General features: G+C 35.7%; 1 protein-coding gene across 3 annotated transcripts; it reads right to left on the bottom strand.

Annotated features, from left to right (window-relative positions):
- Window positions 1-7,059: 7,059 nt before the first annotated feature.
- ERMN (ermin, ERM-like protein) lies at window positions 7,060-13,896 on the bottom strand. 3 transcript variants are annotated; one of them, XM_011949199.1, is made up of 3 exons: window positions 13,292-13,896; window positions 12,546-12,629; window positions 7,060-9,710 (listed from the first exon to the last, which is right to left on the bottom strand). In XM_011949199.1, exons 1-3 carry the CDS (start codon window positions 13,530-13,532, stop codon window positions 9,196-9,198), a joined length of 840 nt encoding a protein of 279 aa, XP_011804589.1. In that variant the 5' UTR covers window positions 13,533-13,896; the 3' UTR covers window positions 7,060-9,195. The 3 variants fall into 3 exon arrangements, with proteins under 3 accessions (XP_011804589.1, XP_011804590.1, XP_011804588.1); XM_011949200.1 differs by having other exon boundaries at window positions 12,546-12,578; XM_011949198.1 differs by having other exon boundaries at window positions 7,911-9,710; window positions 12,546-12,638.
- Window positions 13,897-14,329: the final 433 nt, after the last annotated feature.

Below are 14,329 nucleotides of genomic sequence, written 5' to 3'. Positions count from 1 at the left end.
CTTCCTAGATTCATGTGGATTTTTTTTAAAGGCAATGAAAAAAGGCTGGATTATAACACACTGTAGCAAACAAAAATGCATTTAAGCATTGAATGCACTCTAGTGCAGGGCCAAGTAAGAGGAGTTGAAATGAGTAAAGCAGAAATAGAGCTGCTGAAAGTTTCTTTTATATAAAATAATAAAATACGACTTTAGATATAGTAGCAGTCACAGGAATGAAATATGCTAAAAATGGGCTCTAAAATATTTCAGAGGGAAAGTAAAGTGAAGGAAACATCATGAAACGGGAAAGGAATGAGGTAAACAAGTCTTAGGAAGAGAGTTAAGAAAAAATTCCCCTGGACTTAACCAAAGAAGGAAGGGGATCTGGTATCTCTATGAAGGAAAAAAGAGTAAAGCCCTCAGTGTGAACCCAGTGAAAACACTGAAAATTTGGGAAAATTAAATACTGATTTCATCCAAATAAAGCCTCTAATCTTAAGTATACCAATACTTTGGCATACCAGAAGAGGCCTTAGAAATCAGGATAGCCTTTGCATTTATTTCATTAAGAAAACTGATGCTGAGAGGACAAATTACCTAAAAATCTTAAAACCCAGGCAAGTCAGTCAAAGAACCAAGATTAGATTTCAGGTTTCCAGACACAGGGCTCATTCTGCTGCCTCAGGTCACTGGCCTGAACAAATCTGCTTCACAGAATTCCTTAGAAAGAGGTACACAAATTTCTTTGCTGGGATTGGGTCCCTGGAGGACAACCATACTATATTCTTGTTATTATGGTTTTTTTTTAAAAAAAAGTTAAACCTTTGTTCGGTTGAGATGATGGTGAAACTAGATATATTTTGTTCTGACTTCTAGTTTAACATTTAATTTTAACTTCCAGTGAGTGAACGTAAAAGCAAAACTATAAGAATGGGAAAAAGAACTATTTCTGCACATTTGTAACATATTTAAGATGTTTTCTTCAAATAATTGAAAATTGCAGATGAGTAAGAGAATGACTAGAAAATGAGATACAGTTATATGACACATAATGATGTTTTAGTCAACAATGAACCACGTATTTGACATTGGTCCCAAAAGATTATATTAAAAGTATGGTATCTTTACTCTACCTTTTCTATGTTTAGATATGTTTAGATACACAAATACTCACCATGGTGTTACAATAGCCTACAGTATTCAATACGGTAACATGTACAAGTTTGTAGCCTAGAAGCAACAGGGATTCCATATAACCTAGGGGTATAGTTGGCTACCTACACCATCTAGGTTTGTGTAAGTACACTCTGATGTTCACAGAATGATGAAATTGCCTAATGACACATTTCTCAGAATGTATTTGTGTCATTAAATGATGCATGACTGTAATTCTTTTCAAAACAGAGCCATATGGGGCAAGGGGGGTGGGGGGACACAAGTCAGTTGCCAAAAGACTAATTGAGTTAGTGACAAACTGAATATGCTAGGTGCCTCATGTAATTCTTCATGTAACTAAAAAATGTTGAGAGATTTTTTCCCCCGGGTATATAGGCTCTCTTTTTATCCAAAAATACTTTCCACAAAGAAGTCAACTCTGTTCTGAAAAAAAAATGAATTGTGTTTTGAATACACTCATCTTTGGGTATATCAGCTAAAGGAAGTTGGATTTTTTTCCTTAACAGAACCTTCTGCAGTCCTCTCAGTTCACATCCTTTCTGACTTTACCTTGACCAACTTATTATATAAAGCTATATTTAAATCTATATTGTCAATATAACAAAGGATTGTTTTCAAACATCACAAATTTGTTCTTGGATAGAATTTTATATATTGCTTTTGTCATATATTCGCTCAGTTACTCTAAGAAGCAAGGAACTGATCACTAGTTGGGAATCCATATGGGATTCACTAGTTGGGATCACTAGTTGGGAATACACTCAATACACTTGAGTGTATTGATTTATTATGAAATCCACTACCAACATTTTCTCAAGCAGAACCTTCTAAATTTTTTTCAGGAGACTGGAATAAAGGTATAAATGCTACTCGATCTTCTGGTACTTCTAATGATAAACCTTTGGATGAGACAGGTACTAATCAGTACTGAATTCTTCAATAGGAGACTGTGTTATAGGAGCTACAGATTTTTCCCTGAATTAGTTTAGGTCATTGCCTTTTCTTTTAAAAAAAAAAAAAAAAAAAATCTATGCATCCTGTTACCTTGAATACAAGGGTGGTCTTGATAGTATTTGACAGGACTAACCAACTTACCAAGCCATCTAAGTGTTTCTGAGACTTTTCAGTTTGCACAATTTCTTTCTCTTTTTCAACAGTTACCCAGCGCTTCTGCCCTACTCTCTTGTAAACTGACACAGCTGTTGTTGGTACAACCATGTTTTATCACCAGCATCAAATTTGCTTAATACTGCTTGCTGACATCCCCTCAGCTGTCACTCACAGCAAACCACCATGTGCCGTAATCACAATGTATTATTAGCTTCACCACACTAATTTGGAAACATTCTCTTAGATATTAAAACACCTTGCTTCTAGTGTTAGTTTGGGACTGAAGAGGGGCAAAGATACCATTTACAGTGTATAGGAGTCCAATATTCCCAACAAACCTTGATTTTATGAATGGCTTGTAATTATTTTTAGTGGGCACTCATGCAATAGAATGAGGTTTAAACATACCAGAGAGTACCATCTTTCTTTGTTTTAACATCTCTGATTGAATTCCTGTATTCAGAATACAAGAAAGAAATTTTACCAACCTGGCACAGTGGCTCACGCCTGTAATCCCAGCACTTTAGGAGGCCAAGGTGGGTGGATCATGAGGTCAGGAGTTCAAGACCAGCCTGGGTAACATGGTGAAACCCCATCTCTACTAAAAATACAAAAATTAGCTGGGCATGGTGGTGGACGCCTGTAATCCCAGCTACTTGGGAGGCTGAGGCAGGAGAATTGCTTGAACCCGGGAGGTGGAGGTTGCAGTGAGCCGAGATCGCGCCATTGCACTACAGCCTAGAAAACAGAGCAAGACTCCATCTAAAAAAAAAAAAAAGAAAAAGAGGAATTTTTACCTCAGAAGAAAGCCCCAAAATCTTGGATTAAAAATGAAAAAATGACAATGGGTGACAGGGAAAAAGAAAGGAACTAATTATCTTTGAGTATGTGTAGGCACTATTTGTGTAGGCACTATATGTGTCCCATCTCACTGATGGGTACAACTCACAAAGTGAGTCTCGTTCTCCCTGTTATACGAAGAAGAAGGATAACTCCCATATACAGATGAAGAATTTGGTAAACTGCCCAAGGTCATCCCACAAGTAAGAGATAAAGCCCAGTTTCCATTTTATCTGGCTCTAAAAAACATTTCTCTCACTATACCATGCTGCTATATAATTAATTTTCTTCTTTATATAAGGCTGTCTGAGATAGGTGGGTGCATTTAAAAGTTTCTTGGTCTCAGATTACTGATGCCACAGTATTGAAATGAGATTGAATTAAATTTCTTTGGTCTCTTTTGGATGTTGTATAAACAGAAAAAAGAAACGAGGTCTCTCTGTGGTAACCAATTGATGGGTAGGTATAACCATGGCTACCCCCACATGATTTGCTGTGATCTGTCTCTTTGACTTTGTGCAGAAGCTATTATTTTTCATCTCCTGGACCAAATATGAGAGAAAGAACTGGACATGTGGAAGGTTCTTCCTCCGTGAATAATATTGATACAGCTCCATTGTCTGGGGAAATACCCATGGTTCATTGTCTCATGCCAAGAAAGAATTCAGGACACAGACACACATGAGGAGTGGGTCTAGGAGTGGAAAGTTTAATAGATAAAGAAGAGAGCGAGAAAGCTTACACATGTTGAGAAAGCGAGTTGCTCAAGAGAGGGTTTTCCAGGTTTGGGGCAAGATTTGATGGATTTTATACAGAGGCTTGAGGAGGTGGTGATTGATTTACATAGAGCCCAGGGGATTGGTTTAACCAGGTGTACTATTTACATAGCCAGTGAAAAGACTGGCCCTCCCACCCTAATCTTTTATTATGCAAACGCAGCTTCTACCTGGCTGTCACCATGACCTTGCACACGTGGCTTTACTTGACTGGCACCATGACACCCACACAGCTGGTGACAAGGAAAAGGGAGCGAGAATCGCCATACTGAATGTGCCTGGCTTCCAGGTACAGCTGCTATTTACATATGCGAGCCTCTAGCTTGCATATCTATGCTTGCAACTTGACTTTTCAGGCTGCTTTTTGTTAGAAAACAAATGGTTTGGGGGCTCCTTTTTATTAAAGGAAAAATTCACCGAGAACTATTTTACCCTTTCTAATGGCCTAAAATAAATTTTTAATGACTCCTGTATTAATATTACCAACTCTTGATTCCTCCAACCTTTAAACAAAGCTAGCAGATTGCTCATCTTGAATAGAAATAAAAAGTTAAAAAGTTGGAGTCCTTTAAAACACAAACCATGACTTTTTATTTCTACTCATTGTGTAGATTGTCACTACTGTGCTTTTGCAACAACTTTTGCACGGGTTACTCAATAGTTGCTACAAGACAATATGCCTTACAATTAGAAAAAATATATTAGCCAGAGATATTGCACAAAATATTTATTTTTTGACAGTTTTGAATAAGCCATATGAAGTATTATGTATCCCTAATAAGGCTTAATGGATGGTATTCCAGGTGTTGGTGGTGTCTGTACCTCAAAGAAAGAAAAAAAATATAACATCACACTAAACAGAATTAATGCCTCTGTTTTCAACCTAATGGAACAATAGTTATCATTTCAATTAGGGTCCCTTTGCAAGTTTATGTGAATCTTTGCTTTGTAAAAACACAAAACACAAGGAAAAATTCTCATTTTCCATCAAATACAGCAACATCTATTATGCTGAGTTTCTAATAATGAGTTGCCATCAAATAAATAATAATTTCTTTGAAAACAAGAGCTTTCTGTTTTATTATTGATTGACAGATATTTACCAGTTTAAGGATATTGGTCATAAGTATCTATATAATAAAGCCTTTATATTAGATGTTAAATTAACATTTTTGATAGCATGAATAGATTTTTAAGTGACCATTCAAAAACAGCAATTTTTGTAAATATACTGTATGTGTGTAGATGTGTATATATATATATATATATATGTATCTAAATATTTGTTGATGCTTTGATCTGGAAGAAAGACATATCAAGAGTTTCTACTCACAACGTAAAGAAAATTAAATGTTTTTGGATATTTTTAACTCTTTCAGGTGTATAGCTTTGTCTGCATCTGACCTTCTGTACAAAAGTATCTCAAGTGAACTTTCACTCTGGATACCGTTTTCCAAACCTGAAGGAATAATCAAATTCTCAGTTATCAGGGTGCTTGTTATTTCGTTGAAGATTACACACATCTTCTGCTTCAAACAACTACCCCAAATTTGCTAGTTTTATACATATTAGCTTAAAAACAAGAGAAGCCAAAGATTAAATAAGTGAATTGTGTTAAGGATTGCCTGAAAATGTTTGCTAAGGGGAGAATAAAACTAAAACTATGGAGTATAAAGGATGTTGGAATTAAACATCTTTAAGTACATTTTTTTCTGCATCTGACCAACTGAAGTTATTATAAAGAAGGAATCAAGTATGTAACTTTAAATTCTAGGTAAACATCCAAATTATTTTCTAAATTCATTTCCAAAATTCTCCTGTGCTGGCAGTTAGCTACTAGAGATCATCATTTGCTTTTGCAGTTTGCCGTGTTCTGAGTGACTTCAACTGTTTACTGCTACCCAAGTCATTGTGTTTGTATTGATTGCCTGGCTAAGTTATCTCATGTCCTTCATGAACTATGTACACATTTTCATTGTCTTTAAACAATACTGTGTTTTGAAGTTAAGTAGAATATTGTATGGGTTATCAGAAACCCATATTCATTGTGTTATGTTTCTGTCTGATATTTTAATGTTGGCAAATATAGTTTTTAACATTGCATTTTACAATCCTATTGGTCTTTAGAGTGATGAAAGTTCAAGTTTTAAGAGAAGTGGTTGCCTTTCTCATACTGTCAAACATATTTCTTCTTTATTATACTCTGGTGCTTTATCCTTCTCCATAATTTTCTATTATTACTTATTATAAATGTTTTCCCTATCACATTGAAAAACTTAAATGTCCGTTCTCCATTTGAAAATGTGCCAAAAGTACTATCCCATGTAAATATGCAGAAACAATTACTATGAAAATGTCAGCATAGTTTAAATGTATTACTTTGATGGTTACAGATTTTTTTTCAAGTTGTTCATGTTAAGATGCATCTTAAACAGTATCTCAGTTCCTTAAAAAATAATAAAAATTTTTCTTGCATATTACATATCTACCTACCAGAAATCCTTTTTACAATTTTATATACAATCATTTTAAGACCCTTTTGAAATAAATAATGCAAATGAATTAAAATAAAGTATTCTCTTGATTTCTGAAGAGGAATTCGTTAATTATCTTAGTAGCTGCTGATATACAAGGATTCTTTCTAAAGTTTAAAAGGCAGCTAAAGAAAATAAAGTCTAGAAACCAGAAATAAAGAGACAAACTTTTATTGAGAGTAAGTCATACACAGCAGTTCTTTGTTTAAATTGTAGATAGATAGGTAGGTAGGGGGAGAGAGAGATGCTAGCAAATTCTGTGCCTTCAATGTAGCATTATATGAAAGGTAGATTTTACATTGGCAGAGAAATAGAACTATTATTAGTTTCTGTTCATCTAGCAACAAAGGCAAACAAAAAGTCACGTAAGAAATACCAGCATTTGCAGAATAAATTAATTCTCCCTCTTCCCTGGTTTTAGAGTCCTTACCACCCCTGAACTTTGAATCACAAAAGCTCAAGTAAACCTTCATGTGTAGCTAACAGTTTGTGTTATTAATCATGTTCCCCCTGAGTTTCAAATATGTTAAAAATCCCCCACACAATCTGAATCAGACCTTTGTGTTTCCTAGGTTACAAAGACTCAAATGGCCAACCATCACCATTATATTACCTAAGGTCGCTTAACTCTGTGGCTTTCATGTAAGATGGCGGTATAGGGCCATGGACACTAAGCCAAAGAGTAGTTTCAGGGTTTTTTTTTTTGCAAAAACATTGCATCATCCATGAACATGAAGCATTTATCAACTAAACACACCCTAAAATAGTTTCTGTTCACTAAATCTTTCATAGTTCATTCATTGTCTGGTGAGAGCACAGAGCTAAGAGGACCAGCGTTAGCATATATTAGAGTCCCGTAAGAGCTACTTGCTTTGCTGTGCCACATAACCATAGGTCACCCACCTCTGCTTCTACAGGAATCCATCATTTCTGTTGGAATAACTCAAAATACAGGCTCTTGATAGTAGGTTAAAAACACAGTCCTGTTATGTGACAGATAACACATAACAGGTTTTGAAATTCAGTAGAAAATTATAGGGGTTATCAGTAACCCAGAAAACAGGTTGTCCAGGCAGAAAAATTAGATGATCTAAACTAAACTGGAAATTGTCCTATTGCATCAATCTCCCTAACTTTATCAATAAAGACCTGATTTCCCTCACTTTTATTCTGGAAACTGACATTGTAACACATGAAATCTATAGGTTGTATAGAATGAGGGTAACAAAACTTTTATATTCTATCTGTTTGAAAGAATAAAAGGAGCACTGTAACCCTGAATTCAAATTTGAGTCTTGTAAACAACTAAATAATAGTATGTGATACTATAGAAATACAATATATGACCCGGAAGGATTAAAGAAGTTGTCATTAGAATATGTGGGATTTATGTTACACATAAATAAGCAGTCATCCAAGAGGACTAACCCGGAGTTTTTCACAAAATGAAAAAGAAATAAACAAAGGGTTGAATAGTACAATGAAGACTGTATTACATTCAGACAATAAGGAATTGTCTTTTTATTTGCAGAGCAAAACAAAATCTTTATCTGTGGTGATAGAAAGTTCAGGGTAATATATATGGAAGCATGAAATGAAAAATTGTGGAACAAACTATCTAAGAATATAAATATAGTCTCTCTTTTCATAAATATTCAATACGTTATTTGACACATTGGTTTGAGTGAAGCTCCACAAGTACAATTTTAAGCATCTTGATTTGGGCTGAGGTCCAGTAAATTATATATTCCCAACAACTATCAGAGCTCTCTCACTAAAAATACATGCTCACGCTCTACTTTGAAAATATTCTAAGATAATTATTTCCATTTTCATAGTAACTAGTACAGTTATGACTAGCGTTGTCTCAGGTTTCTAAGGAAAGAAAATTATTCTGAGATACTGTTAATAAGAGAAAATGTGGTAATAGAGAGGGGCATTTTCTTAAAATTGTGCTAAAGCTGTCATTTTTATTTTTAATGACTTTAACTGTGCTAGACAAGATTTTATTTTCAGCCACAGAAATAAAACTATCCAACATAACTCTTTAGTCTGCTGCCCACCAATCTTCTAGCCCCTCCCAGTGTCAACCTCACAATGGGTTTAATTCAGTTTGAAAGCATAAAGGCAACATTTAGCAAACAGAATTCTCCTGACTGACAATTGCTCATCTCCCTCTGTGAGAAGATTCAGTGAATGGTAACACCTAGGAAGGAGGGCTATAGAATTTTCTCTCTGTAGATACCAAGGAAAGCCACTTAAAATCTTGTTTGGTGATAATAGAAAGGGCGCAGAATTTTGGAAGGCTTATTGCCAGAATCTGTAAAACCATGTTTAAAAATAAGAAAGGTTTTAATACCAGACTTTCCATCACTCCAATGTACAAAGGAAGACACCAAAAGAAACACAGGAATCATTTCAAATAGTCCCCTCAAATAGTCTCATTTGATGACCACCTTTCCAAGCATTGCTACATTGATAGCCAAATTATGCCAGATTCCCCCAGGGGACTGACTGCTTAGTGCTGATCACACAATGCTGTATTAGTGAAGTTTTAAAAGACAAACGCCCAAGAATGAATTTAAAGCTTTTTGATTTGAGGTTATCAGACTGAATTTTACCTAGAGTTATTTCCACATTATTCTACAGTGAAAAAGAGAGTCAACTTCCACCTCCCCCCAGGTGATAACTCAAAAAAGGCATAGAAATATGCACCCTGGGACAATAGAATTAGATTTTCCTTTAGTGGGCATGAGACTTTTTCAGTTCCAGTTAGTTTATAAATGCATCATAGACTCGAATTCGTCAATTCTTTGCTTGGTATTTCCCTTTCTGATTTTTCGATAGGATATTGTATTGTATCTGGAATAAGCATTTCTGGAGATATCACTCTTCTTCCCTAAGATTGGCTGCTCATCAGGTGTCACAGCTTGGGAACTGGCACTGCTCAGTGGGGAGTCCTCACTTGCATCACCTTCCTCTTTAAATTGAGAAACCTCTTCATGTTTTTTCTTAAATTCTATCACTCGAACTTCATCTTCGTCATCATTACAATTATCATCATCATCATTAATTTCTTCATCCCAAACCTTCTGCTCCTCTTCATGTTTAGAATGTAACATGTCAGCTTGGCTAGGTTTTCGAAATCCCAGCCATTCAATTTCAGCTGCCTGGTGACCTTTGTTCTTCCTGTCCTCATCTTCTTCCTCTTCAAGAGGTTGCTCAGCAATCCTCTCCTGTCTTCTTATTTCCTTGTTACTGCCACTCAAAGGAATCTTCTCCCACTGATGCCCTGTAGCAAAATCAATTGGTAGATGAGATGTGTAGAGATTCCAAAATACCCAGCCATTAGTCTGTTATTCTCCAAATAATTTTTCTTGCTAATCACTTCCCAACACGTGTTTTATGGGATATGATTCTGTGGGTTGCCAAAAAAACACTGCATTAAATACAGTTAAATAAGCATCTTCAGAATTTTTACAAGCCTTTGAAATGTTAATGAGTATTTTAAATCTGTAAGAAAGTCAACAACCTAACTTCATTTGTCTGTGGAACTCTGTTGTGGACTACTATATTTAGTGAGACTCATATTCCCTGAGACACACTTAAAAAAAAAAATCTTGTCTAGCCAGTCACAACTGGATATGTGCACATGTAAAATGAAATGTTTGGACTTATCTCTCTCTCACACATACACACACATGCGCACAAACACACACATATACACATTCACACCTCAAGGAAAATTTTCAGAAAGAAAAAAATTCTTGTTTCCAATACTGAAAATGATGACTGTCCATGTGTGGTCACTTTTCAAACAGCTAGATCATACCAGCATATACCCTCAACAATATTTATTGAACTTGGTAAGAATTAATTATAAGGAAGCCGAGGTTGTTCTCTGAGCCTTCACCCCTGCAAGGCTTCTGTACGAAGTTTCAGTCTGTGGTGTACACAACTCAGAAATCTGTCTGGGTTACACCCCTTGTCAGGCCCGAGTTCACCATTTTCTTTTGACACCATGAGAGTCTGTAAGTAAGGTGAGAGGCAATGTTCCTCTTTGTCCTTTTCCTCCACAATATTCTACTCTCTCTGAAAGATGTTCACAAGTCCATTTTCATCCAAGGTGTTTAGTTCTCTTTTTTTGTTGTTGTTCTTTTCTCACTCTAGGGAATACATAGTAAACTTACAGAGATAGAAGTAAAAATGGGTGATCACCCTAATTTGTTACACACAGCTGCTCTCAGGTCGCTAGTGTCCTGTCAATGTTCCTAACTTTATCCATAAATACACATTAGAATGTTTGCTATAATCTTATGCTTTGTTTTGTTTTATTTTGTTTTCCACAAGAAGCAAAGTAAGTGATATTTTGTTTATATTCATGACTCAGGCATGAGATTGTCACATATAAAATTACTCCTTGAATTTATAGTTTTTCCTCAATATTTTTAGCATCTTTATATGTTTTAATCCAGTAACATTCTTTTTGAAGATTTTATAGCTGTTTGCCACTGTGAAGATAAAAGACACCAAAATCTGTGCCTCTATTATAGAGGAAAAACATACTCCGTCAAACCGCAAAGGATTCATTGAGGGAAAACTTAACCGGCAAGACCATCTAGCTGAAAACTACAGACTGCTTTCATTCTCCCTTTGATGAAAATGAAAGATCTAGATAACTGTTATCTGCAATGGACTCCTGATCAAACATTTGAAAGGTACTCTAGATGAGAGAAGGTTGAGATTCTGCCTCTGAGAGCTTGTTACATTGGAAGAAGAAAAATTAGGGCAAATAGGTTATTTAGTTCACATTGTGGAGTCTTAAGTCTTACAAATTATCTCTGGTAATGTAACAGCTTGACACTGGCTATTGCTTGCTACATATTTCCTTAAGTGGTGATACATTGCTAATCAGACATAGTATGAGAGGTGTTCAGGCAAAGGGAGCAGATGTAGGAAATAGCCAATCACATTCCTGTCCTCCTTGACATCTACTATTTTATGTGATGTTCTAATATTTCAACCAATAGTCTCTTCAATATTTTGCACGTTAAAGTCCTAACAAAGCTAAACTGGTTAAGTTTAGCAAGCTGACTTCAATTTGACATAAGATGTGTATGGCTGCAAGAGAGGAAAGAAATGATTAATTAATAGATTTTATCCTACACTCTATTTGGAAACTGTTTAAATGTAGGTATCTTCTTAGAAGAAAAATCTAAAGGATTTTGTGTCTCTCAGTCTATTAAGTTTATTTAAAATTTAACATAAGCACTTCAATGTTTCTTTTATTCTTCCATTATCTTAAAGAACACAATTAAAATTAACTTTATCACCCTGTCTTTCTTTGACATGAAATAGTTAACAATTTTGTACTTACATTAGAGGCCTATAAAGTAAATCATTTCATGAGATTACTTTAAACTGTATGTTGGCCAGGCACAGTGACTCACGCCTATAACCCCAGCACTTTGGGAGGCCAAGGCAGGTGGATCAACTGAGGTCAGGAGTTCAAGACCAGCCTGGCCAACATGGTGAAACTCCATGTCTACTAAAAATAGAAAAAAAAAAAAATTAGCTGGGCGTGGTGGGGGCACCTGTAATCCCAGTTACTCAGGAGGCTGAGGCAGGAGAATTCCTTGAACCCGGGAGGCAGAGGTTGCAGTGAGCCGAGATTGCACCATTACACTCTAGTCTGGGCAACAAGAGTGAAACTCTGTCTCAATAAATAAATAAATAAATAAATAAACCTGTATGTTAATTGTTGACTTTTAGGAAAGACCTGTTTTTGAAACATTTACGTTTCACAAGGTGCACACACAGATTTGGACACACCAAATCAAAAAGTAGGGTTGACTCAGTGGACTAACTTAAGAGATAGACATCACGTTGGCATGCCAATCAGCTATGCCAATCTGTGCAGCCTCAGCCTTGAACAGTCTGGAACACTTTATAAGGTGGAACCCACAGATAAGTTTATACTCTCTTATCTGCCTACAGCAGCTTTGAAAATTTGAAGTCATTGCCTGGATTGTTTTGTCAAAGCTACACTCATGCAACATTTCATGGAAAAACTGTCATCCATATTCAGTCAAACAATTTCTGTGTACAAAACTGTAGTTCTTGTTACCTTCTCTGAATGTCATTTCATCAGCACTTGTTTCTTGGAGAGAAAGATCTGTGATAGCCTTATGAACAATAAAGAATTTCTCTTCTGAGTTTTCTAGAAAAAAAAATAAAATTAGTATTTTAACATTTAAAATATTTACTGTTCAACGGTTAATAAGTTATCAATTTAAACTCTAGGTAGATGTCTTTAATCTTAAATCTGATCACTAAAAATTACTATTTGACTCTTCAGATTCATTCTTTATCAATTCAATTTATTTACTTAATGATCACTTCATTGATTGGTAATCTCTCCTTTAATATTTATGTAAGATATTTATATCTATAAGATATAGAACCATAAATTCAGACTTCAGGTATATTTAGGAGGAAAATTAAAAATTTTGAATTTTCTTTGTTCAAATAATAGTGGGGCTGCCCATTATCATAATAAATAACAGTAGTGAACATTTAGCCAATACTTCCCCTATACTTGTAGGTATTATTACTAGTATTCTGTCTTCTTCTAGTGAAAAAACTCAGGCTTCAGGAGACAGAAAGTTGTCTGGGGTCACAGAGCTGTCAAATAGACAAGCCTGGATTTCACCAGAGGGAGAGGTTTAGTCCTTATGCTATGCATAGTAGAAAAAAGGGCTACATTTTTGGGGTGTCCAGCTCATTCTTATTATAGTTTATCAAAAAAAAAAAAAATCCAGGGCAAATTTATAAGTAAAAACAAGAAAATTAAGGAGAAGGGAAACACTTTACCTTTTACAATTTTCTCCTCCATGGATGAGTTGAGCAGCATGTTCCCTTGTAATTTTCTTCTTTCCTCCTGATGTCCTTTGCTGGGTGCACCTTCGAGACTGGGTTCTACCCTGTAGTGTGGCAGGGGGCTGTCCACATCAATCAGTTCCTCACTAATTTTAGTGATTGCTTGTTGACTGTTTTCAGGTGGTTTATCCCCATTACATTCAGCCTGGGTAAATGTAGCTGGAACATCTGTCATGATGTGCAGTTGAATCTGATTTGGAGAGAGAGTTTTAGGGAAACTGAGTGAGTAGATCCTTGATAAGATATCTGCTCTTGCCTTCAAGTCCTATAGTTCCAACCCCTACTCTAAGAGCGCAAATTATTCACTTTTGTACATAATAACACGGTTCTTTTCCTAAAAGTATCCAGACAGAGCTTAGAGCAAAAGCAAGAGGATTTGTGAGATCTGCCGGGAGCCATGAGCAAGAATCCAGCCAATCACCACCTTCTTTGTTGCTTGCCAGTCCCCTGGCAGAGTTAAAGGCACCCTTTTGATTTACATAAACAAACAATCTGAAGCAATCAGGCTTTTGTGTTGGCATGTAGAGAGGGACTTTCAGCTTGTCAGTCCCCCTCTGGGAACAGAGATTTTTGTCCCTTTTCATAATGGCCCATTGTAATTTTCCCTGTAACAGGAGCCACAATTGTCCCACAGCTTTAATCCAGAGAGAATGACCACCTTGAGGCATATTAGTTCTGTGTAACCAGCTTAACATTTCCAAACAGATTTTGTTCAAGTAAAACCTCAGCTATTTTGTAAAGGACAATGGCATCATTTTTTATTTAATAAAAAATAAAAACAGCTTATCAAAAAACCTATAAACAGGACAACGTTACTGTAAATGGTTCTGGCTGCAGATTTCACGGTGTGCTTTCAGCGGGCTGGAGAGGGGACCTAAGAAAAAAACAAATTCTACCAACTTGCTAATACCAAAAGTTTTATAATTTCAGAGTCATTTACTTAGTCTACAGCTTCTTGACCTCTAGTTTATG

This window comes from Colobus angolensis, unplaced genomic scaffold (assembly GCF_000951035.1).
Source record: "Colobus angolensis palliatus isolate OR3802 unplaced genomic scaffold, Cang.pa_1.0 Scaffold292, whole genome shotgun sequence".
NCBI lineage: Eukaryota > Metazoa > Chordata > Mammalia > Primates > Cercopithecidae > Colobus > Colobus angolensis.
Note: the sequence above shows the minus strand (reverse complement) of the source record. Positions and strands in the feature narration are given on the sequence as shown.